At 28.4% G+C, this 23828-nt stretch overlaps 5 protein-coding genes across 11 annotated transcripts in view; 2 read left to right on the top strand and 3 right to left on the bottom strand.

The window, feature by feature from the left end:
- e (nonribosomal peptide synthetase ebony) overlaps positions 1–726 on the bottom strand; it is a 13505-nt gene extending 12779 nt beyond the window's left edge. The window contains exon 1 of one of the 5 annotated variants that reach the window (XM_085661567.1): positions 57–726. The gene's annotated coding sequence lies outside the window, so the exon portion shown is untranslated. The remainder of the gene's footprint in view (positions 1–56) is intronic. The other 4 variants (XM_035884571.2, XM_035884573.2, XM_035884570.2 and 1 more) reach the window with 4 other exon arrangements.
- Positions 727–7448: 6722 nt separating this feature from the next.
- On the top strand, positions 7449–9180 carry LOC118449648 (U3 small nucleolar ribonucleoprotein IMP4). The gene has a single exon (XM_035884458.2). The coding sequence runs from the start codon at positions 8145–8147 to the stop codon at positions 9078–9080; it is 936 nt and encodes a 311-aa protein (XP_035740351.1). The 5' UTR covers positions 7449–8144; the 3' UTR covers positions 9081–9180.
- Positions 9181–9359: 179 nt separating this feature from the next.
- LOC118449647 (uncharacterized) lies at positions 9360–12153 on the top strand. Of its 3 annotated transcripts, none has more exons than XM_035884455.2 (5): positions 9360–9587; positions 10285–10820; positions 10879–10954; positions 11058–11243; positions 11503–12153. In XM_035884455.2, the coding sequence occupies exons 1-5, from the start codon at positions 9455–9457 to the stop codon at positions 11913–11915; spliced, it is 1344 nt and encodes a 447-aa protein (XP_035740348.1). In that variant the 5' UTR covers positions 9360–9454; the 3' UTR covers positions 11916–12153. The 3 variants fall into 3 exon arrangements, with proteins under 3 accessions (XP_035740348.1, XP_035740349.1, XP_035740350.1); XM_035884456.2 differs by having other exon boundaries at positions 9445–9587; positions 10291–10820; XM_035884457.2 differs by having other exon boundaries at positions 9445–9587; positions 11572–12153.
- A 162-nt stretch (positions 12154–12315) lies between these two features.
- Positions 12316–17108, bottom strand: LOC118449645 (glycine dehydrogenase (decarboxylating), mitochondrial). The gene is made up of 10 exons (XM_035884452.2): positions 16499–17108; positions 16339–16417; positions 15545–15680; positions 15076–15466; positions 14465–14985; positions 14091–14373; positions 13351–14000; positions 12813–13276; positions 12592–12737; positions 12316–12517 (listed from the first exon to the last, which is right to left on the bottom strand). The coding sequence occupies exons 1-10, from the start codon at positions 16697–16699 to the stop codon at positions 12410–12412; spliced, it is 2979 nt and encodes a 992-aa protein (XP_035740345.1). The 5' UTR covers positions 16700–17108; the 3' UTR covers positions 12316–12409.
- A 142-nt stretch (positions 17109–17250) lies between these two features.
- On the bottom strand, positions 17251–19285 carry pont (RuvB-like helicase pontin). Its single transcript, XM_035884454.2, has 3 exons — positions 18980–19285; positions 18044–18719; positions 17251–17953 (listed from the first exon to the last, which is right to left on the bottom strand). Exons 1-3 carry the CDS (start codon positions 19118–19120, stop codon positions 17400–17402), a joined length of 1371 nt encoding a protein of 456 aa, XP_035740347.1. The 5' UTR covers positions 19121–19285; the 3' UTR covers positions 17251–17399.
- Between the last annotated feature and the right edge of the window lie 4543 nt (positions 19286–23828).

The following is a 23828-nucleotide window of genomic DNA, read 5'->3' as shown; positions in this document are numbered from 1 at the left end:
AGTTACAATATTATTGAGTTATATAAAGATTATCGAAAGATATCTTCGATACTCACCACGTTGATATGATCAATACTTTTAAAAATATTTATCTTCTTATTATCAAAAGACCGATCGATCAATTCTTTAACTGTATAAAATTTTATGATACTGTAGGTAGACTCCTATTTATACTTTCACTTATTGTACATACTCTCACCGTTTTAACTTTTTCTTTCACGAGCGGATCTCACAATATTCTCTTTTGAGTATAAAAACAAAATTCTTTCAACTAGTTTTCTACGCAGTTAAGAAATATATATATATATATATATATATATATATATATATATATATATACATATATATTTATATTGAGAGGAAAATATGGGGGAAGCCCGACTGTCTGTCTATGTTAAAATCTTTCTCTCCCTTTTTCACTTGAACTTTCTCTCTCTCTCTCTCTTTCTCTTTTTCTCTCTCTTTCTCTCTCTCTCTTTCTTTGTCTGTCTTTCTCTATCAAATGAGGCGCATTTGAGCGTCACCAATAAATAGTGCTATTATCTTCTTTTTCTTCTTCTACCTCTTCTTCCTTCTTGCTCTTATTTCAGCAATTTATAGTTGGAGCAATAAGAAAAATCTACTACAGTATAATAGGATACGTCCTCGTGTTCGCCGTTCTTTTCACGTCTTTCTCCGCGCATCGGTATCAGCTTGCTCACCGACATGGAACTGTATCCTCCCGTGAACTCACCAGCTTTTATACATTCACAGCAGCGCCTCAACTCTCCGCGGTGCTGGCACTGTTTCGTGACGCTGCAACAATTCCCTACTATAAACCTTACTGATTTGTCTAAACCAGGGCTTCCCAAACTCTTACAGGCCAATTTTTGACAGACCCATTTTTGAAAACAATATAATTTTGCACGTTTCATTTGACAATATACTTGTTATCGAAAGCTGATTGATAATTATCAATTATTAATAATTAAAAATTGATTTAATGTAGGATTTATGAGTTGAGAAAAAAACTAGACACAAAATATTAATTTTCATATGATCTTTATAAGAATTGATTTTAAATTATTTATTTAAATTTTAAATTAACACATCACTCAATAAGTTTCCCGTTTAGCTAGGAAAAACAAATTTTTTTTTAGAAATTCGACTTTATTCATTAACATACTCTCCTTCAAGAGTGATACATCCAACGCTCCTTTAACTTTTCAATGTCTTTTTTTTAGAACGATTTGTCTTTGTTCGCAAAATAGTTCTCAGTTTCGGCAATCATTTCTTCGTTTGAGTCAGATGTATAGTAATGGTTCCATGTTTCATCCATTGTCACACACCGATGCAAGAAATCCTTTTTATCTCGCTTGAACAACTTCAAACAGTGCTCTGAATCGTCTACGCATTGTTGTTTTTGATCCGGTGTGAACAATCACGGCACTCACTTTGAAAGCAACTTACATATGCTCAAATTTTCTTATAAAATTGTAAACACTGTCTGATGTCGGATATATCTGAAAATTTATAATTTTAAGTAATAAAGAAGAATGATTTAATAGAAAGGAAGTTGCGATAAGATTTCTTGCATTGATGTATTAATATTTTTTTCAAGTCTAATCCTTGAAAAATGTTGTATTATTAATTTTAGAAACTTTTGACGATCGTTTCATTTTAAAGATGATATATACAAATATATATATAAATATATATATATATATATATATATATATATAGATATTAAATCGTTTCCAAAGACGACGAATCTCAAGCGAACTTTGACTTTCATAGATTAGATTAAAAATAACATTCCTATATACGCTAATTTCTAATTTCATCGCTACGTCGAAAGATTCGCTCGATCAGTAGAAATTCCTTTCTTTCCGTAATCGATAATATTTTTCAATAATTTTCCTGCCAAGAAGAAGTCGATTATAGAAGCCATAATCACTGATCATCAGATTAAGCAACTTCGAATATTTTAACGTCGATATCCTTTTGACATTAAACGGGATAAACTGAAAGTAATTTTTAAAAATTAATTAATATTTATTTTCTAAAAATATTTTTTGACATAAAAAACGTTAAAGTACGCGACTATCATTCCGCGACTATTAAATTATAAGTATAATATTATTTTAAGTATTTTACTAATGTTCACAAGTGTGCTATCACCAATCTGTCATTACTCCTACTGCTGTTAATACCACAATTGCTACACTGTTATTTCTACTACTACTATTGGATAAAATTATCAACAGTAAGAAAGTGAATGACTAGAACTCTCGGCGTCGGCTCTGTTACAAGAAGGAGATATCATCTTTGAATAATTCTCGTGCAGGCGTCAAAGTCTCTCACAATCGATACCGACGAGATAAAACAAACACAGTAGTCATAGACATTAGATGTAAAATTATCGAAGATATCTCTCTAGGATGAATATATATATATACATATGTGTATATATATATATACTTATTACATAGTTCAAGTATGCTACAAGTATTGTATATATTGTATATATTCAAGTATTCAGTTACGAGAATAATTATATTTGATAATGGCTCACACGATAGCCATTCATGCGTTTCTTTTATCGGCAAGTACAAAATTACCAATAATAATTTTGTAATTGCACTATTAAAAATATTTATCGATGATTGAGAGGAAGAAGTAAGATAAGAAAAAGGAAAATAATTATTTACGATCTTCAATAATTCAACCTTGACGATTTATCAATATTTGTATTTGTTTTCAAAGAATCACGTGTATTTCTCTTTTTTTTTATTTTTATTTACAATAGAAATTTTATTTACAATAGAAATTTAGTTCTAAAATTACAATAAGATCAATTATTATTACTTACTTATTTCGTTTTGTTTGCTTTTCGACATTGATGCGTTTAAATATCTTATTTATCTGAATATTTATATATAATAAATTGTTATCATTATTATTGTTATTGTTGATGCTATTGCAAGAGAGTTATATATATTTCAACTATATATTTCATAAACATTTAACGTATGAACTAAAGTATATATACATATATATATATACATACATATATATATATATATATATATATATATATATATACCTTGAGTAAACACAATCTAAAAGTCAAGACTCGTTCTTAAATAGTATATTACTCTATCAATATTTCCACCAAGGAATTTAATATGATTTTTACGTAGTCACTTTGCAGTAATTTCATGAGAACAAAAAGTAAGAACGAGGACAACCTTGACTGAGAGCCAGTGAATTGTTAAGTTTTTACTTTTTTCCTTGAACAATTATATATATACATGTATGTACATATGTATGTGTGTGTATTTCTTTTTATTATTTTTTTTTTTGTTATTCTCCCTTAGTTTTTCGCAAGGTAACAGAATCTGTTTGCTGAAACGATGAAATCATCTGTAATACTCGATAACACCAACGAATCTCACATTTATATTTTAATCATTTAAAATCCAACAATTTTTATCGATTAACATTAAAACTATCGACAATATATTTTATTCCGATGTATTAAGTTATACTTTATGTATATCTCAAAGGGAAAAAAAAAATAGGAGGAAAGAGGAAAAATAAAATTTATAAAGTTAATTATATATATATATATATATCTAGCAAAAGTCATCATATGTGTATGTGTGTGTGTGTGTGTCAAAAAAAATTTCAATAAAAATTTATAACGATGCTTGAAACAATCGCTTTGACTGATCGATCAGAAATCTAGTTTTATTTAATAATATCGTAGGAAAATCTTGGAATTTTAAATTTCCCCTTAGAAACAATCTTTTCCGTGATATTCTTTTTTCTTCTAATTATTGATCTCTACGGTTAAAGGCAGAAAGTATATAAAAGTGATAAAGCGCAAATATTAACTAGAAAAACACAAGGGAGAAAGAAAAAGAAAAAAACGAGACTATGTAAATTCTATTAAAGAAGATATTCTCATTTATGCTCGAGTTACAAGATGGGAATTCCAATCTTGAGAACGTTTTCGGGATTTCCATCGTATTTCCTTCGAGTATGCAACAGTTTCTTCAAATCATAACACCGTCACTGGAATGTCGCTTAAGAGGAAAAAACGAATAAAAAAATGGAAAAGATGCTTGAATAGATTACAATTTATACATTCATTGCAATTAATATAAATTAAATAAATGTCATTAAAAATGATTTGTAATTAAGAAATTAATATAGGAATGAATTTCGACTTATACATACACATTAATACAAAGTATATGTAGTAATAAATGAAAAAAAAAAAAATATCAATTAAAGATGTTCGTGTATCTAGTACATATGATCAGGTAGAGTAACAAATTATTATTATTCAGTATGCAATTATTACTTCTTTCTTTCCTGAAATATCGATTTTTATATACTTTTTTGTTTTCTTTTTTAGATTAACAAAAGATGAATGAAGAAAGAACATAGAATTTCGTGTTATAATTTTCAATATTATATAACATGCGAATATAAATACGTATGTACATAATTTAATATTTTTATATTATGTGAATGTGTGTGTGTGTGTGTAGGTGGGTGAGTGTGTGTATGTGTGTGTGTGTGTGTGTAGGTGGGTGGGTGAGTGTGTGTGTGTAGGTGTGTGTAGGTGGGTGAGTGAGTGTGTGTGTATATACTCACGTAAAATATAATATTGTATATGTATATGTTTATCTATGCGAAATTATTTATAAATTGTGAGAAAGAAAAAAAAAATAACGACCTTTAAAAATGTATACATTCAACGTTTCAAGTCTCACATTAGATTTTATATTAAATACCTTTCAAATCTTACGTAAGACCAAACATTATTTTATGAAAGTTTACTTGATAATGATTATACTTAGTGACTTTTTCTTTTTCTTTTTTTTCTTGATTTCTTGTTTTTTTTTCTTGTTTTTTTCTTTTCTTTGATTTCTTGATTTCTCGTATTTATAAATCTCATAATAATTTACATCTAATTAATAGTTGTCTCATAATGCGTATAATGCTATTGATCGTATTCTTTTTATAATACATTGCTACAAAATTATGGAAGCGTATCCAATTACGAGTAATATTAAATCCCATATAATCATTAAGCAATAAGATTTCCAATTAGATATATATATCTAATTTTAAATTACGAACATATTTTCATATGGAAAAAGAATGGTTTTCTTCAAGTACATATATACATACATACATATATATATATATATATATATATGCATATATATATATATATATATATATGCATATATATATATATATATATATATGCATATATATATATATATATATATATGCATATATATATATATGCATGTACTTATGTATATACTTTTTTCCACAGTAATACTAATGGCATATACATACATGAAGTGATTGCGAAAGAAAAATAAAAACGCAATCAAATGAATATTCTCATTATCAAATAAAGATCATTGGTATCATAGGAAGATTCGAAATAAATAAGTAAAAAATTTTTATGCTATTTTATTTTTATGCTATTTATTTTTATGCTATTTATTATCATAAATTTAATCCTCAAACGAACGATTATAAATTTGATCCTTGGGCGAATATCGTTATTTGCAGATTTGCATTACACGTAACTATGGAATATATTTCTTTCTTGTTTTCTTTAAGATGATGCTCCATACATTACTTATCAATCATTCATGATCGTTTCCAAGTCAACAATACAAATACCACGAGAGCGAGTGAGAGAGAGGGAGAGAGAGAGAGAAGAAAGAAACAATAACAAAGTGCATAGAATAAACACGTTACTTTGGATGCGTCACGGCGATCCTCGTAAAATGAAAAGATATGTATACATATGTATAATACATATATCTTTATCTCTTTTCTTGAATCATCTATTTCTTTGAATTGATCGGTATCTTGTAATAATAAAATTATTATGACTACCGTTAATCATTTAAACATGTATTTTAGAAGAATGGATTCAATCAGAGATTCCAAAATTATGTTAAATATTAAAATATGTGAGAATACTTTTTACATATTCATAATAGAAAAGTTTTACTTATAGATAATCATTGGATGAATAATTCAAAATCAATTCGATTAAAGATTACGTGTAAAAATTAATATTTATCCGATGTTTTCCTCGCAGCTCGTAGATCTACATCGCACATCTATTTTAAATTGATTATCGATCAACTATCGATAGTAATTATTATACTTTCGATCAAGTTGAAAAAAACTATGTCGTATTTGAAAGTGTAACGTCTTGTAAAAGTTTTGGAAAGTCTTTATCAAATTAGAATATACGATATATTTTTTCTAATTTATTTATCCTTTTCAAATTTGTTACATAAATCGCCAGTGGAAATCTATGAAAGGGCTTATTTCTTCGTTAAACCTTCGAAGTACAGAAAGTACATCTTTTAATGTATAAGCAAACAAAATAAGTTTCATTAACAAGCAAATCTAATTGATATTATATAGCGATTATCTCTTTATAAAACATCAACATTGTTGTATTAATCTTCTTGTCTTGTCTTTTTTTTTCTTTCTTTTTTTCTTTTTTTCAAGGTAGACACGCACACATACGCGCGCACATATATAAAAGTTATCACGTATAGAAGTTATACGTAGCAGGAAGGCAGGAAGACATTTTTTTATCGTACATGCTTAATATATGAAAAAACAAGCAAGACGAAAATGTAAAAGTATCCTCATCAATGATGTGTGATGTATCAACGACAACATCGCTCATTCATTGGCTAAATCATTGTTCAAGGTAGGGTATTAATCGTTAGTCTCTGCTATCTAGTAATAACACGAGCATATTAGGTAGGCGAATATTTTGCGTGTTACGTAACTCCGATTGACCATCTAATTGAGTCAAGTGGCGAGAACAATAGCTCATATCTATTCCCTTACCCAGACACTGTCGAACAACCTATATTGAATTCTTTAATCCATCATATCCGCGTTGATTTCTTGTTTGTTTTTTTTTCTTTTTTTTTTCTTTTTTTTTTTTATTTTGACAATACGAATAGTTTGACGATGATATATACATATATAGTGAAAAGATTAAAAATAGAATGCAATGTATGATGTATACGATAAAAGCGACAGATTCAATTGATATAAGTTAAGATATTTATTTTGTTAATCACAGAGATATTTTAAACATTTAAATAATGTTAACAGGCATCATCCCTTAATAATATTATATATAATAAATTTATTAATTTAATCATATTAATAATCCATTTTGCGATTCTGTCAGAATGATTTATTTATTCAGTGAATAATAACTATTATATTATTATTAAAATATATAAATATTCAGTGAATAACATTCACAAATATTAGGGGGACCGTAAAGTAATGTCGTTGTTGCGCACGTCGATATTTGATTGCGATTAAAAATAAAAACTTGTTAAAAATTTATTCGTTTGAATTTAATTTAAGAAAGCGACATTACTTTCCGGTCTCCCTAATATTATTGCAAAGATGGTAATTACAGAACAAATGTCTTTGAAGGTTTCTTCGTTGTCGATAATTTCATTAGTGTCTTTTCTATTTATCGACATAACTTTGTATATTAACGGTAGTCGATAAGAAGTAAGATTCAAAATTTGGTCGGTAACTTATCATTAGACCGTAATGTAGAGTTTTTTTTTTCTTATTATCGATATATTCGAATTTATTTTCTTTTGAAAAATGCATAAACGTTTAAGCACTTAATGAGAGATATATCTTATTTTATTTTATTTTATTTATATACAATGATTATGTATATATATTCGTAAAGATATTAATTGAAATATAATATATTGATAATAAATAGGGTGGTTTATCGATTTTATTTGTAAAACTATACCAGAGGCCACTTGAGTCTAAGAAGGAATTACAAATATAGAGAACACGCGCGATTCTTTTACTCTTCTTTTTTGTTTCGATTTATTATCAAGCGAACACGTGAGTGCAGAGAAAATACAATACAATAAAATTTATCGTTCTCATTACTCTGGTGTAGTAGAATTCATTGAAACATGTGCTAGAAGAGCAACACGTGAATTTTTAAACATAACCTATAAGGAAACATTAAAACTATCATAATATTTAAACTTTCTTTTTTATAATAAAATTGTATAAGAAGATATTAAAGGATTAAAATGTTACGGAGACAAGCACGACTTCGAAGAGAGTATCTTTATAGAAAATCCGTTCAAGATAAATTAAAGAGCATTCAAGAAAAAAAGGATAAGTTAAAACGTAGCTTGGAAGAAAACATTCCAATACATCCAGATTTAAGAAAAAGTGCTTTATCGTTGCAACAAAAGATAGAATGGGAAGATTTAGGACCTGAATTAGCAGTGACTATGGGTACAGAAGTAGGCGGAACTGTAGCTTCCCATGAGGATGATGAATATCGTTGGGCAGGAGTTGAAAATCCAAAAATCGTTGTTACAACTTCTCGTGATCCTAGTTCAAGGCTTAAGATGTTTGTGAAAGAATTACGTTTAATTCTACCTAATTCCCAAAGAATGAATCGTGGTAATTATGAAATGAAACAATTGATACATGCGTGCAGGGCAAATGATGTAACAGATTTTGTAATCGTCCATGAACATAGAGGCATTCCTGATACTCTTGTAATATGTCATTTACCTTATGGACCAACTGCATATTTTACTATATCAGATGTCATTATGCGACATGATATACCAGAAATTGGAACTATGTCAGAAGAGTATCCTCATTTGATTTTTCACAATTTCAAAACAAAGTTAGCCAATAGAATCATGAGCATTCTCAAATATCTATTCCCAGTTCCAAAAGAAGATAGCAAAAGAGTTATTACTTTTGCCAATCATGACGATTATATATGTTTCCGTCATCATACGTATAAGAAAGTAAATGGAAAAGATATCGAACTGAAAGAAATTGGACCAAGGTTCCAATTAAAATTATATGAGATCAAATTAGGAACATTAGATGCCGCCGGTGCTGCTGATACAGAATGGGCATTAAGACCATATATGAATACCACTCATAAAAGAAGATTTTTATCTAATGACGATGGCTGGCAGCAAGAAGATGAAATTTAATTGTAATATATGAAATAACATTAAAGAAAAAAAAACGAATTACTGTATATAATATAAGTCTTACATTTTTAATAAAAAGAACGATTTTTTTTCTATTCTGAAACGCCATCACAGTTAATAATTTGTAAACTTTTTAATGATAATTTCCTAATATATATAAATATACGTTGTATACGTATACGATATATGGTTACGATTTAAATAACGCGCCAAAGTGGAATGTAAAATGACATGCGCATTGATTCTAATATCCTTTGCACTTGTTTTTAAAAACAACATTAGTAAATAATCTTGTGCGTACATAACAGGCTTTATCGTAAAAAAAGTAAAAGAATTTTATTCTTAAAATATAATTATTTTTAAGCCTATTGTGCATGATGCAAAGCAATATTCGAAAGCCCGCGAAATCTAAGGAATCATCGCGGCGCAATAAGCATTCGAAGATTTCCGATCGGAAGACTGGTGCAATGGATGTGTTCGTGTCGCCAAAACGTCAGAAAAGTGACGGTGAGAGATGTTAATATATTATTCTAGAAAACATCAAGTAGATCGAATGCTTGTTTGCTGATATTGCTTGCAATATTTTGCATGATATGCGTGCATGAAGCATAAATTTATTGATTCTTTAGCAATATTTACTAAGAGTCGTATTTTGGTTAGTAGCGCTTCTGTATGCAGCGGAATGTAAACAAACTAAAGCGGTGTATGGTCATTTCGTGGTTAAATTTTTTTTATATTTATAAAATATAAATAATATAATGTTAGCATAGCAGAAAATGCATTTAAGAAAAAAAATGATAAAATTAATATTATAATATATATAACTTTTTGTAGCATAGCTTTAACATCCATTACAAATATCTTCTTGATAGCTCATAAATAGTTTACTGCATTTGGCGTAATTTACATGTACATTTATATTATAGTTTTATTAATTTTTTATATTAACTCTCGTTATACACACACATATATACATATATATATATATATATATATATATATGTATGTATATATATATGAAAAGCAAATAATATATATCGCAACGAAGTACCTTCACACCCTTAGTATTTCGTATTTTTATCATTTGCAAAGCTGTAGTACTTTTTTAATTGTAGGTAATTTACAAGATCATATAGTTTGATGCTATAAATTATTTTGAACTCTTTTCTTTTCTTGGCAAGGTGCAGTCTGCTTTATATTTCAGATCTAGAGGTCACAGGGATTTCCCGAAGTGGCCGCGTAAGAAAGAAATCTTCTAAGCTTGTTGATTTTGAATCGCCTGATGACTTCTCGGAAAATAAATACAAGCGACAAAAAACGCAATTACAAGCATCACAATTGTTGGAACAATATGAAGCACAGCATCATATGTCTCCTAGTCAAATTCAACAAACTCATGCTGGACGACAGAGAAAAAATTCAGGGTCACATTCTGGACAGCAAAGAGTTAAAACAGAACCAATATCTGATAATGAAGGCCAGTCATCAGCATCGGATTCAGATGATCCCATCGGGTTGAACGAAGATGAACGATATAGCATGGATTCTGGAAGTGATGATGAAATAGATCCTCTCATGATCGATGACAGAGAAACTGGATTTAGAAAATTAGAACCACCAGGTCAGGAAACACCTTCTCAAGCAAATAGTTTATATATGCTTGAAAAATGTAAAAAAAAATTAATTATTAAGGATGGCAAAATAATAGGCAGAATGAAGGCACAACGTAAAGATAAAGGGGTATGTACAAACAAAAATGGTTGGAAGATAAATTGTGTACAAATTGATAATTTTTCAGAAAACAAGATTTACTGCCTATATGTTATGGGCTAAAGAAATAAGGCAAGAACTACTGGAACAATGTCCTTATATGGGTATGCATATGCTTTTTCAGTTTTTTCTTTGGTACAAGCATAGTACAAATAGGCCTTTGTCTTATTAGTGTACTCTTGTTTTATTGATTATTGCTTTTTATAGATTTTGCTGCAATTTCTAAACGATTAGGTGAACTTTGGGCCACAGTGCCAAACCTGGAGAAATATAACTGGCGTAGACGCGCGAAGCGTTTAGCAGCAAAACCTCATTCTATGCCTACCAATAAAGATGAGTCTGTTTGGAAAATGCCACCACCTGCTTCTCGAAAAAAGTTCATAAATAAAATTGGTGGGTCAATTGATATTTCCAAATTAATGAAAAATTGTTATGAAGTTGTTAAATTTATATGCTAGACGACTCATCTTAATCTGCTTTATTGCACGTGCATTAGCTACAGAATTGTTAATACCTTATTTGTAGCATAGCATTGAATTATTTTATAGATATCAAGCTATGAATATTTTACATGTATATAAATAGTATTTATAATAATACAAATATATAGTTTTGTAATTTTTTAAATGTATTTATCTGTTTTGTATTACAGGTAATGGAAAAGAAACTAAACCAATCTCTTCGAAAAAAACTCTTCAGTTAGGCGTACCTTCTGTTATAGGAAATGTACCTGTGTCACCTCCAACAAATAAAGGTGGGAAAGATTTGGTTAATGAACCTATAATAGGTACAGGAATGTACAAAGTAATTGGAACACAACCCATTGATGTTGCGGCACATCTCAAATTACTTGGTGAAAGTTTAACCATTATAGGTGAACGTTTAAAAGAACATGACGGTCAAATAGCAGTTTCGGGTAGTTTGTCGGTATTATTGGACTCGTTGCTCTGTGCATTAGGTCCTTTGATATGTCTTACACAACAGGTACCAGAAATTAATGGAGCCCAACACGAAACATTATCACAAATGCTTGACAATATCGCATATCTTATGCCTGGTTTGTAATATAGATATTATATAGAAACGCGTGTAAATATAGAAAATAGCTAAATATAAATAAATCAGTAATACGTTTCTTTGCTTTTTAATAAAAATATAATTAATAATATCTATAGATAAGTAAATATTAGAAAATGTACAAATTGAAGATGTAGTCTTCATATATGAAGACATTTTTTATCATGTACAATGAAAACAATACAAAACGCGGCCGTAATTATAGATCTATAATATAATTTGTTATACATGTAAATAATTCATTACATTTACATCTTCAGAAATATATAATTTTATTTCAATTATCAGTTTTAAGAGTTATTGGGCTTTTAGCGAAATGTGTGTGTGTATGTTTATATATATATATATATATATATATATATATATATATATATATATATATACACAAACATATACACATATATACAAATGATACTATATGTGTATAAAAATATAAATAAATACTTATACATAACTGTACAAAAAAAATATTTAAAGTCTAATTAATATGATGTAACAGGTGGACAGATGCAAAACAAATTTTTGTCTCCGTATGTATCATCTATTCGACCCACACTAGGCCAAATTTTATTGCTTTTCTCTACAAATGGCTAAAATAAAAATATATTAATTGTTCATTAGTTTGAGTTGTTGATTAACGATTTCTTAAAATAATAATACTTACAGCAGGAAAAGCAGCTATTTCTCGAGAATATGGCAAAACCCAATCTTTTACAATAACTTGTAATTGTGTATGAGGTGCGTTCTTTAAAGGATTTTGAATTATATCGAACTTGCCGCTTTCGATATTATTAATTTCATTTTTTATGGCTGTAAAAATATACGTATTTAATATATAAATGTGATATTCTAAATATTATATTAGTAATTATGTATAAAACGTACAAATAAGAGCATCACAAAATCTATCTAATTCAGCTTTGTCCTCTGATTCAGTTGGTTCTATCATTAAAGTCCCCGCTACAGGCCAGCTCATAGTAGGAGCATGAAAACCATAATCCATTAATCTTTTAGCTATGTCTACTGCTTCAATATTTGCAGTTTTTTTGAAATCTCGTACATCCAAGATAAACTCATGGGCAACTAATCCTTCCCTACCTTTATATAGTGTTTTGTAATACTTTTCTAATCTCTTACTCATATAATTTGCATTAAGAATAGCCACTTGTGTTGCTTTACGTAAACCTTTTGGTCCCATCATTTTTATATAACCCCATGAGATTGGTAGTATAGCAGATGAACCAAAAGGAGCTGCCGATACAGCACCAGATTCTCTTAAAGCTTTTACATTGTTAATTGTAGAATTTATCACGGGGTGATTTGGAAGAAAAGGTGCAAGATGTTTCTTTCTGTAAATATATAACTTCATTATTTTTTGAAGATAAATGAGAGTAAGAAAGCATATACATAATGAATTACGTACACCCCAATGGGTCCCATGCCAGGACCACCTCCACCATGAGGTATACAAAATGTTTTGTGTAAGTTGAGATGCGATACATCGCTACCATAATCCCCAGGTCGACATAAGCCAACTTGTGCATTCATATTTGCACCATCGAGATATACTTGACCACCAGCATTATGAACTAGAGTACATATATCTCCAATGGTATCTTCAAATACTCCATTTGTTGATGGATATGTTATCATTAAACACGATAATGTTTCCTGATATTCTTCTATTACTTCTTTCAAGTGCACAATATCAATAGAACCATCTTTGCATACAAATATAGGTTTCACTTGCATACCAGCCATTTGTGCAGAAGCCGGATTTGTTCCATGAGCAGACACAGGAATCAAACAAACTTTTCGATGATTAGCCCCTCTTGATTCATGATAACAATGTATAGCTCTTAAACCTGCATATTCACCCTGAGCCCCACTATTTGGTTGAAAACTGATGTTATCATATCCTGTTATGGCACAAAGATCTTTTTCTAATTCTGAAAATAATTGTTGATATCCCTGTGCTTGCTCTATTGGTGCAAAAGGATGTATATCCGTGAATCCTCGTAAGCTACACGGCATCATTTCGGTTGTTGAATTCAGCTTCATTGTACATGAACCCTATTATACAATTTAAAATTATAATATTTAATAGCTCATTATAATTAAATATTATCATTATATAATTTCATTATAAAGTAATAGACTTACTAAAGGAATCATACTGTGCACAAGAGATACATCTTTATTTTCCAAATATTTCATATATCTTACTATTCTAGTTTCAGAATGATGGCTTTTAAATACAGGATGTTGTAAATATAAAGAAGTACGTTTGAAAGAGGAATGTTCCAAGGATTGATTATTTAAAGAGTTAGATTTAATAATTTCCTCAACTGTCATGTTTGTAGAAAAAATTTTGAAGAGATCATTTACATCTTGTATTGTAGTTGTCTCATCAAGAGATATACCAACTGATTTATCTGAGAAGTATCTACAAAGACATATTTATCTATAAAACTTTAAAAATATATCAATTAAATAAATGAATAAATATTAATACATTATAAGAGAGAAATATTTACCTTAAATTAATTTTAGCTTTACTGGCATTGTCTTTTAATATATTTACTGGAATACTTGGTAATATCTGTATAGTATCAAAAAAATACTCGTTATTTATTTTATTTCCAGCAGATTGTAAACCTTTAACAAGAATTAATGTCAAATTATGTATTCTTGAAGCTATATTTCTGATTCCTTCAGGACCATGATACACCGCATACATTGCAGACATATTTGCTAATAATGCTTGTGCAGTACAGATATTACTAGTTGCTCTATCTCGTTTGATGTGTTGCTCACGTGTTTGAAGAGTTAAACGGTACGCATTTTGCCCATTAGAATCTCTTGTAACCCCAACCATTCTACCAGGCATTAAACGCACAAATTCTTTTTTGCAAGCAAAAAATCCTGCATGAGGACCTCCATATCCAAGCGGTACACCAAATCTTTGACTTGTTCCAATGCATACATCTACAGAAAATTTACTTGGTGGTTCAATTAGTGCTAATGCCAATAAATCGGTGGCAGCACAAACGATAGTCTAAAAATGTATAATATAATACAATTGTATAAATGTTATAAGTATATATGCATATATACACTTAGAAATATTTATTAGAGATACACGTACTCCGTCGGCTTGTGCTTTTTTTGTAACTTCAGAAAAATCATAAATAGATCCAGTAGTATCAGGATATTGCAAAAGAATACCAGATATATCCTTCTTGCTAGTATCAATATTAAAAATGTTTCCAATTTCTAGATTAAGACCAAGCGAAGTAGCACGAGTAGCGATAACACCAATTGTTTGAGGATGCACTTTATCAGATACAAATAATTTGTTTCTCTTATTTTGCCTGTAGGCAAGACCCAAAGCTTCTGCTGCAGCAGTACCTTCATCCAAAAGAGATGCATTTGCCATTTGCATTCCTGTTAAATCACATATCATAGTCTGATAATTTAATAAGCCTTCGAGTCTACCTTGAGAAATTTCTGGCTGATAAGGTGTATATTGCGTTGTCCTATAATAGAATATATTATATCAATTTCTATTATCATAGATATGTATTATTGCATAGTTTGGATTAAAATTAATTTACCATCCAGGGTTCTCAAAAATATTTCTCATTATGGTATGAGGCACACAACAATTATGATAACCCATACCAATATAAGAACGCCATACTTCATTCTTTTCCGAAATTTTTATAATTCTTTTAATTAATTCATATTCAGCTGGAACAAAAATATAATATACAATCTTATATTTATTATAATATTTTATTAAAAGTACAAAGAATTTATCAGTATTGTTATAAAAACATATATTATAATAAAAACATTAAAGATAATCACGATTTAAATGTAGTATCGTGTTGAAAGAATCACGTGAATGTTAACTTGAATCACGAGATTGACCTATGACTCTAGATAGGCAGCATATGTCATAAGAAAAACTGATATGTTTCATTCAAGTAAATATATACGCTTACTATATATATATAAATACATATATTGTACTACTATATAAATTTACATCAATTAAATATATTTGGTAAATAATATATATTATGTGTTATAGAAATTAATATATAAAACAATGATGCATGCAAATAATATAATCATAATATAAATATATTTTTTTAAATAATACTATAAAAATCTTGTTTCTTAATTTACGATTATAATATACAAAGGGTTATCACATTTTTGTAATTATCATAAAAGCAGTCTCGTGAGTTCTCACGTTTTGTGAAGTTTTCTTTGAAGATAATGTATGTATGTAGAGTAATATATATCGCTATTAATTTACACAATTATTACAATAATTTATGTTTTATGAGATTTTAATGGATATTTTTATAAATAAGAACATCAAAAGAGTATTACTTACTAATTGGCTGTTCAATATTTAAATCTTTAGAATGAAGAATATGATCTGGTATGGCAGTTTTGGATAATTCTTCAAGATTCTAAAATAAATTGTATGTATAAAATAGATTTACGAAAATTATAATATATAATAATTTCTATAAAGGTCATATGTGTTTTACCTTAAAGCCAATAGTTTGCAACATTTGTGTCAATTCATATTCTCTAGGTCCAATATGTCTATTTTGAAACTCATCTTTCTGAGGAAGTAGCCTTTCAATATTTATTGTTTTAGTACTATTATATTTATTTATATGCAATGATATTTTATTATCTTTACACAATCGTTTTGAATACTGTGTTACTCTCAAAGTAGAATGCATTTTAATATTTAATAACAAACCGTAAATATTACTGAACTCTATACACGGCTATTATGATGTTATTATAAAGTGTTAGTACTATCAACAAGACTGAACAATATGAAGAAACTAAGAAGATTCATTACAGTAGAGAGATTTTATACTCCGTAAACTGGTATCGTCAAATGATGTCACAATCACTGATTATAATATGAACTTTTCTAACCTTGAGTTATAGATCATTTACAGTAATATTACAAAATATTATCTTTGTAATATTATAAATTTATCTTTTGAATGAAATATATAGAAAACGTTTTTCATTTCAATAATAGAATTTTTTCAAATTTTAATGTCCTTATATCTGTACTTATATTATCAATGAAGTAAAATTTTTAAAATTCTTAAAATAAAAATTCTTTATCAAATGTAATTTATGTTTACTACATTATAGGAAAACAATGTTGAGAAAAAAAAAACATTTATGACATCAACATTTGAACTCTTTAACTAAATGAATAATAATCAGAAGAATAATTACAAATGTATTCTTAAATCTTGCCTGTAATTACAGATACAATTATAATATAGTATATTCCTACATTATGCCTCAGAGACATATTATAATAAATTTATAACATAATAATATCTATATGTAAGAAGATGGATCAAGATCAAGGATATAATTAACATAATGAATAAAAAATTGTGAATGTAAGATTTACTTCATAAACTTATCTTTATTTTGCGTTAGAATCTTAGCAGATGATTTTGCATCCAAAAATAATGCACCTACTTCCTTTATATCTTCTTTTTTTATATTTGTACGCTCGTTAATTTTAGCTGTCAATGCTGCTGGAGTTAAAAGCTGCACCACATATCGTAGAGTCGTTTTTGTTCCCAATTCACCAAGAGTAGATAATGCTTCATCATCTATTTGTAATCCTTCTGTAGTTGCTCGCAATTTCACTATTTGTTCTATCTCTGCTCTTGAATAAGGTAATGTGCGTATAATAAGCAATCGATCCAATAAATCTAAAGGTATTCCATGCGGAGATATTATATCTTCAGTTCCTCTGATCACACAACGACCACGATTTGTAGCAAATATAACTATAGGTGCTATAGCACTTTCTAAGGCACGGTGAAGATAAGTAAACGTTTCAATATCTAACATATGTACTTCATCTATAAACAATACTCCTGGCACCAATTCAGCAATTCCTTGATCAATATATTTATTCACTACTTTATTTATTTCCTTTCGTAATTTATCTAAAATTATACAAATATGCATTAATAAGAATGACTTTATCTATATAAAAATTCTTTACTATAATGTTATAGAAAAAAACATAATTCTACCTGTAATTTCTGTTTTCTTTGGTTTCATAAGCTGTCCCATCATCGACATTATATCTTGACCTCCCTGTGGTTTAGCATTTGCAACATCTAAATCATGTAATGTTACATCTTGAATGACTTCTTTCTTCTTATGGACATCTCCTTTTGGTAATGGAACATATTCTTCTGCTTCCAAATCAAATTCTGTTGCAAAATTATCGCTTCTTCCTTGTCTCTTTACAGCACCGCTATTTACTTCAATATAAATTACATCCCCTGTTTCTACTTTTTCCTTTTGTAGAGATTCATATATAGAAGGATCGAGTTTCAATTGTTTTGTTCCTTTAGCTGTTTTCAAACCAATAACGACATGAGATACTGTTTTCCCATAACCACCCATAGGATTTTCAGTCTCAATGGGAGTCAACTCAGTAACTTCTCCTTCGTATACTTCTTTAGTTTCTTTGATTCTTAAGCCAATAGCTCTTCTAAAATTTTCCATAAGAACTTCTGTCTTTTTTATTTCGGAACTGTAAACTTCGGATCCTACCATAGGACAGAACGGTACCTTATTTCCAAGTTCTTGAGCGATAGCTAAAGCAATTGCAGTTTTGCCAGTACCAGGAGGACCTGCTAATAAAACTGCGCGACCAGCCATCTTTTTTGACTTAATCATATCGACAACAATTCCAGCGGCCTGGAAAAAAAATACATAAATTTTATAAATTTATTTAAATTGTAAAATAATTTTTGTTAAAAATAAATGTTATAAAATACATGATAAGAATATATGTATAATAAATGTATAATATATGTAATAAATGTATAATAAATGTTATAAAATACATGAAAAGAACATACTTATTTTTTAATACGATTTAGAATAATATTATTTAACAGTTTTTCGGAAAAATTTCATATAAGTACGTAAATTAAAGAAAAAAGAAAAATTCTAACCTCACGAGCCAATTCTTGGCCGACAAGACCTGCAGCAGCTTGAATAGCTGTACCATTTTCGTCAAGACCTAAACCTTTAATATGTGTATGAGCAGAAATTCTCTGCGTTTTTGCTGTACTTTTAACTTCCTCGATCTTCATAATATAATAATTTTAATATACCAAAGAAAAAAATATCAAACAAGATCACACCAGTTGGTACCAGTCTGTACTTAGCATCGACTATGTTAATGCACATGCAATCAACTATTTGATCGTTAACCTATATCAACGCCTTTATATTTTATTACAAGATTTGCTACGTTGCTACGGCAATACAAAATAAACAAAATATTGCAAATGCAAAAATCGACTGACGTCAAACTTTTAATATGATTAATATTATTTTAAAGAGATCAACTTGCTTCTCATTTTAAAACTGATATTATTCTGAATGTTTCAAAAACTTGTATATTTTACCATGTAAATTAATATTTATAAAAATAAAAAGAAATCTAAAACTGTTAATACATAGACACATAAACACTGTCTAACAGTTTTGTATTTTATTCCGAAACATGTAATATTTTATTTTTGCAATATTTAACTTTATTCAAATTTCTCGAGTTTAATAAATGGCGCTTTTTTTGGCCATATGATTTAATACTGTTTTCTGAAACATAGATGGCTCAACATGTTGTACTTTCTCGCAAGTGCACAAACTGTGATACTTATCTATATATAATTGCAAAGAAAATAATAATTTCGAGTCCGATGCACCTGGGAAAAATTGCCTATTGCCTATCGCCTATTTTCCGATCGCCGCATAATTTACATTAAGTTTGGTGAGGCCAAAATCCTTTGCCCTAGGTGCGACGTTGACTCTCTTTTTGCTTCCAGATAAAATAAAAAAAAAAATTAAAATTCTTTTTTTATATTGTACGATTAATTGATTAATTTAATTCTAAAGGGCGTTAATTTCTTTTTTAATGAATATATCATATATACCAGTAAACGTTATACCATGTTCTTTATTTGTATATAAAATTATACAGAGCCTTTAAACAAAGGCTTTTTCTTTTACTATAAATTGTGAAAAATTTTTCTTACCTTTTAGCTAAAAGTGACATAAAAATGTATATATTTTTATAAAATATAATATATAGATTATAATGTAAATTATGTGATAAGCAATTCAATATGAGCATAAAAAATAATCCCATTCAATGTTAAAGCCATTCCGATTATTTGGTTCATTGCTAAAGTTTCATGAAATATAATTGTTCCAGCAAAGAGTAAAAGAATAAATTTTGTATGTTTCACCATATTGTATCTAAGATTAAAAATAAAGATATATATAATATTATACTAACATTTTTATATGATTAATGTAATTTACAGGATACGTTAGAGGGGAGGTTCGTGCTACTGTCCAATAGGATGTTAAATTTACAAGAAATGAAAGTACACTAAACAATAAAACCATGATCTAAAAAAATGATTGTAACAAGCGAGAAACATAAAATTATTTTAATTTAAAATTTTCATCACAATGTTCTTGCTCATGTGTAATATAAAAATACACGTGCCTTTTCTTAACTTTTATTAATTAATTTTCATTTGTATCCCGACGTGTGCACATCGACAATCTAATTCTAATCGCGAAAACTTATAAATTAATACTTTCGATAATTTTATAATTATTTAAACAATAATTAATGTACACGGAGTACATAAAAATAATATTTAAACAATAGTACATTCGTTTTAATATTAAAAAGATGGAAACACGCGAGAAACTTCAAGTAATTTTAATATAACTTTTCAATACTTTAAAATTTTATCTTGGGGTTGTAAGTTTTTTTTTATTGACATATAGGTCTTTTTATTGACTTGGACGGTTACCGGATCAGTTCTCCTTCGTCCTTTGGCGAGTAATCATTGAAAGTCTCTCAGAATGTCTTTTCTGCAAGTATCAACGAGTATTTAAGGTAAATTTATTTTTATATCACGTGTTTCTTTAACAATTTATACAATTTCTTATTATTACAATAATAGTAATAATTTTGTTTTTATTTTTTTGTTTCAGAATATCATTGCAATCGTGCGCGAAGCAATGATATAATCGAATATTTGTATCGCTGAAATAATAATATCTCGATTCAGTATTTGTTCGTTCGGGTTTCATGATTTAAACAAGTGTATTTGCATCGATTGCATGCAATGCAATCGTTAGAGTCAGTGTTTGTTCGCAAAGCGTCTTGCTTTTTTAACAGTCGTATAGACTGTTTATTTATAAAAGACAGTAGAGTTCGCGAAGTAAATTCAGTGACCGTTCGTTAAAAAGTATTTATCACGTAATAGAGTTAGTGCATCATTAAAGAGGATCTTGCTCAACTTCGATGTGGATTTACCTAATTTTAAAGAATTATCCACCCTCAATCTCAACTTAAACTACGGACGAGTGTTTTGGAATCATCGCAGAACTTCTTAAGTAGTGAGTGAATTTTTGAGTCCCTCCGATCACTCAATCATGTCGAGGACGAAAGGTCCGAATCGGCACGGGTGATTGATTGTAATTAATTAGTAGAAGAGCATTTAGGGACCACGAGTAAATTTTTTCAGAGATTTACTCATGTATGGTTTCTTATTTTTTGATTTATTTATTAAATCAGGATAGGATCTTCTTGCTCAAATGCGTTTTAAGGTTTATTATTTGAGGTTTTGAATATTTTCATACATTTTTAAATATTTTACTTGCGCGGAAATAAGTAAAGAATCGATATTCATGAGTTATAATAAAGAATGAGCAAGAAGACATTCGCGATGGATAGTCTCTGGAATACAAACGAAACTATGGATGATTTTATTACAATAATTAAAATATTCGCTTGTAAGAAGTAACGTCCAAGGGTTTGCTTTATATTGTTAAATAATTATTAATTAAATGTTTAATCAATTTAAATTGATAAAAAAAAAGTCATGGACGATAGAGTCATTGGTTTTGAAAGAGAAAAATCGAGTAGAATAATTGCTAAAAAACAAAGAGACGTAGTTCATAAGTCTAGATGATAAATTAATTAATTTTTAGTTCAGGATTTTCAGCAATTAATATACTGATTCTAATTTCTTCTACGTTGCGAAAAAGTATCTTTCGAAAAGATAATAATAAGTTTTCAGATATTTTAGAATTTGGAATCAAATTTTGTAGTTATAGTTTTAGAGTGATAATCGATTAGGTTGGGGCACGAAGTAAAGAAGAGGCTGTATACCGAAGAGGTCCCCACAACATATGGTTCAAGAGGACAACTATTAGGCTATTGAGTTATTTTCGAAGGTTCACTAGAAACTTTCGAGAATGGCTCTTAGTCGTATTTTAATTTTACCATGTTGTCACTTAAAATGCTCTTATGGTGATGGGTGTAGGGATGTAGATTTAAAAAACTAAGACGAAGTAACATTCCGTAAATAACATTCCCACATTGCCACGCGTACACGAATAGGATAAAATATAAAATTATAAAATATAAAATTTTTTCAGAGAAAATATTATTTCTTTAGATCAGTATTCAGAATATTTCATTTTTTTTTGTTAATTAATTTTTTATTTTTCTTAAGTTTAATTAAATTAAATTTATAATTTTATCGTTTGTATAATTAATATACATGTATATATATTCTTTTTTCTTTCCTTATTTCTTTTCAGCTAGTTCCAGGTCGTGGGATCACGAACACGAGAAAGACTAATTAATAAATAAGATTATTTTAAATTTAAACAATGTACGATATTCGTAAAGCATAATTAATTAATATTTAAACAATAGGCAACGTTATAAAGATCATATATAAGTACTACCGTATACTATTGATTAATAGATATACTATCGATTTAAAATTGAAACACACAGAAAACTTTTTTCGCTGTCATTTCTATTTATTCTTATTTACTCTCATTAATTATCTTTTATATATCTCGGATGGGACCCATGGGATGGGCTCATGGGTGTGGGCCTCTGTGGGGGCTGCTGTCTCAGCATCGTATAGAAATGCTTCTCTTTTTTTCTTTTTTTTATCTCATATTTTTCTTTTTTAATTATGTTTTCAATTATGTTATTAATAAGTTATCATTTTTTAATTATGTTTGCTTAATATTTATTTATGTTGTTTCTTTTTAATTATGTGTTTAATTATGTGTTTAATTATGTGTTTAATTATGTGTTTAATTATGTATTTAACTATGTATTTAACTATGTATTTAATTATGTTTTTAATTAGGTTTTTAATTATATTATTAATATATTCTTATTAATTATGATTTATAAGCTTTAGGTAAGATCAAATGAGATGGTGCGGGCAACTTTTTCAGCATCGTGCAAAACTGCTTTTCTTTTCGTTTCTTTCTCTAGTTCTCTTATCTATTTATATATATTTATTTTTAATTATATTTATTTTATTATATTTATTTCTTTTTATATTTATTTATTTTATTATATTTATTTTTTATTTATGTTCTATATATATACATATTATTTTCTATTTTATATATTTTTTTTCTTTCATTTATTTTCTCTTTAGTTTTTCTTTTCCATTATAAATCATCGAGGCATAGATTCACCTACGGTCGGATGATTCGTCGCATGACTCGATTCATCATCGATTTCTCTGCGAGAATACTGGCAGAATAAGAAGAACATTGGCGCGCGTGTCGGCGAGCATAAACGTTCTCAAGCGCGATTAAACTTCGTTTGATTGTTTCTGCCGAAAACGCAGATTGTAAAGTAGAGTCACAGTTTTTCTAACACTTGTGTGGATGTTCGGGCGCTATTAAAGGTTCTACTGTGGACTACGTTTTATTTCTTCAAAATTTCGA

This window comes from Vespa mandarinia, chromosome 15 (assembly GCF_050613455.1).
Source record: "Vespa mandarinia isolate Hongniang chromosome 15, ASM5061345v1, whole genome shotgun sequence".
Lineage (NCBI taxonomy): Eukaryota > Metazoa > Arthropoda > Insecta > Hymenoptera > Vespidae > Vespa > Vespa mandarinia.
The sequence above is the reverse complement of the archived record's forward strand: the minus strand, read 5'-3'. Positions and strand labels throughout refer to the sequence as shown.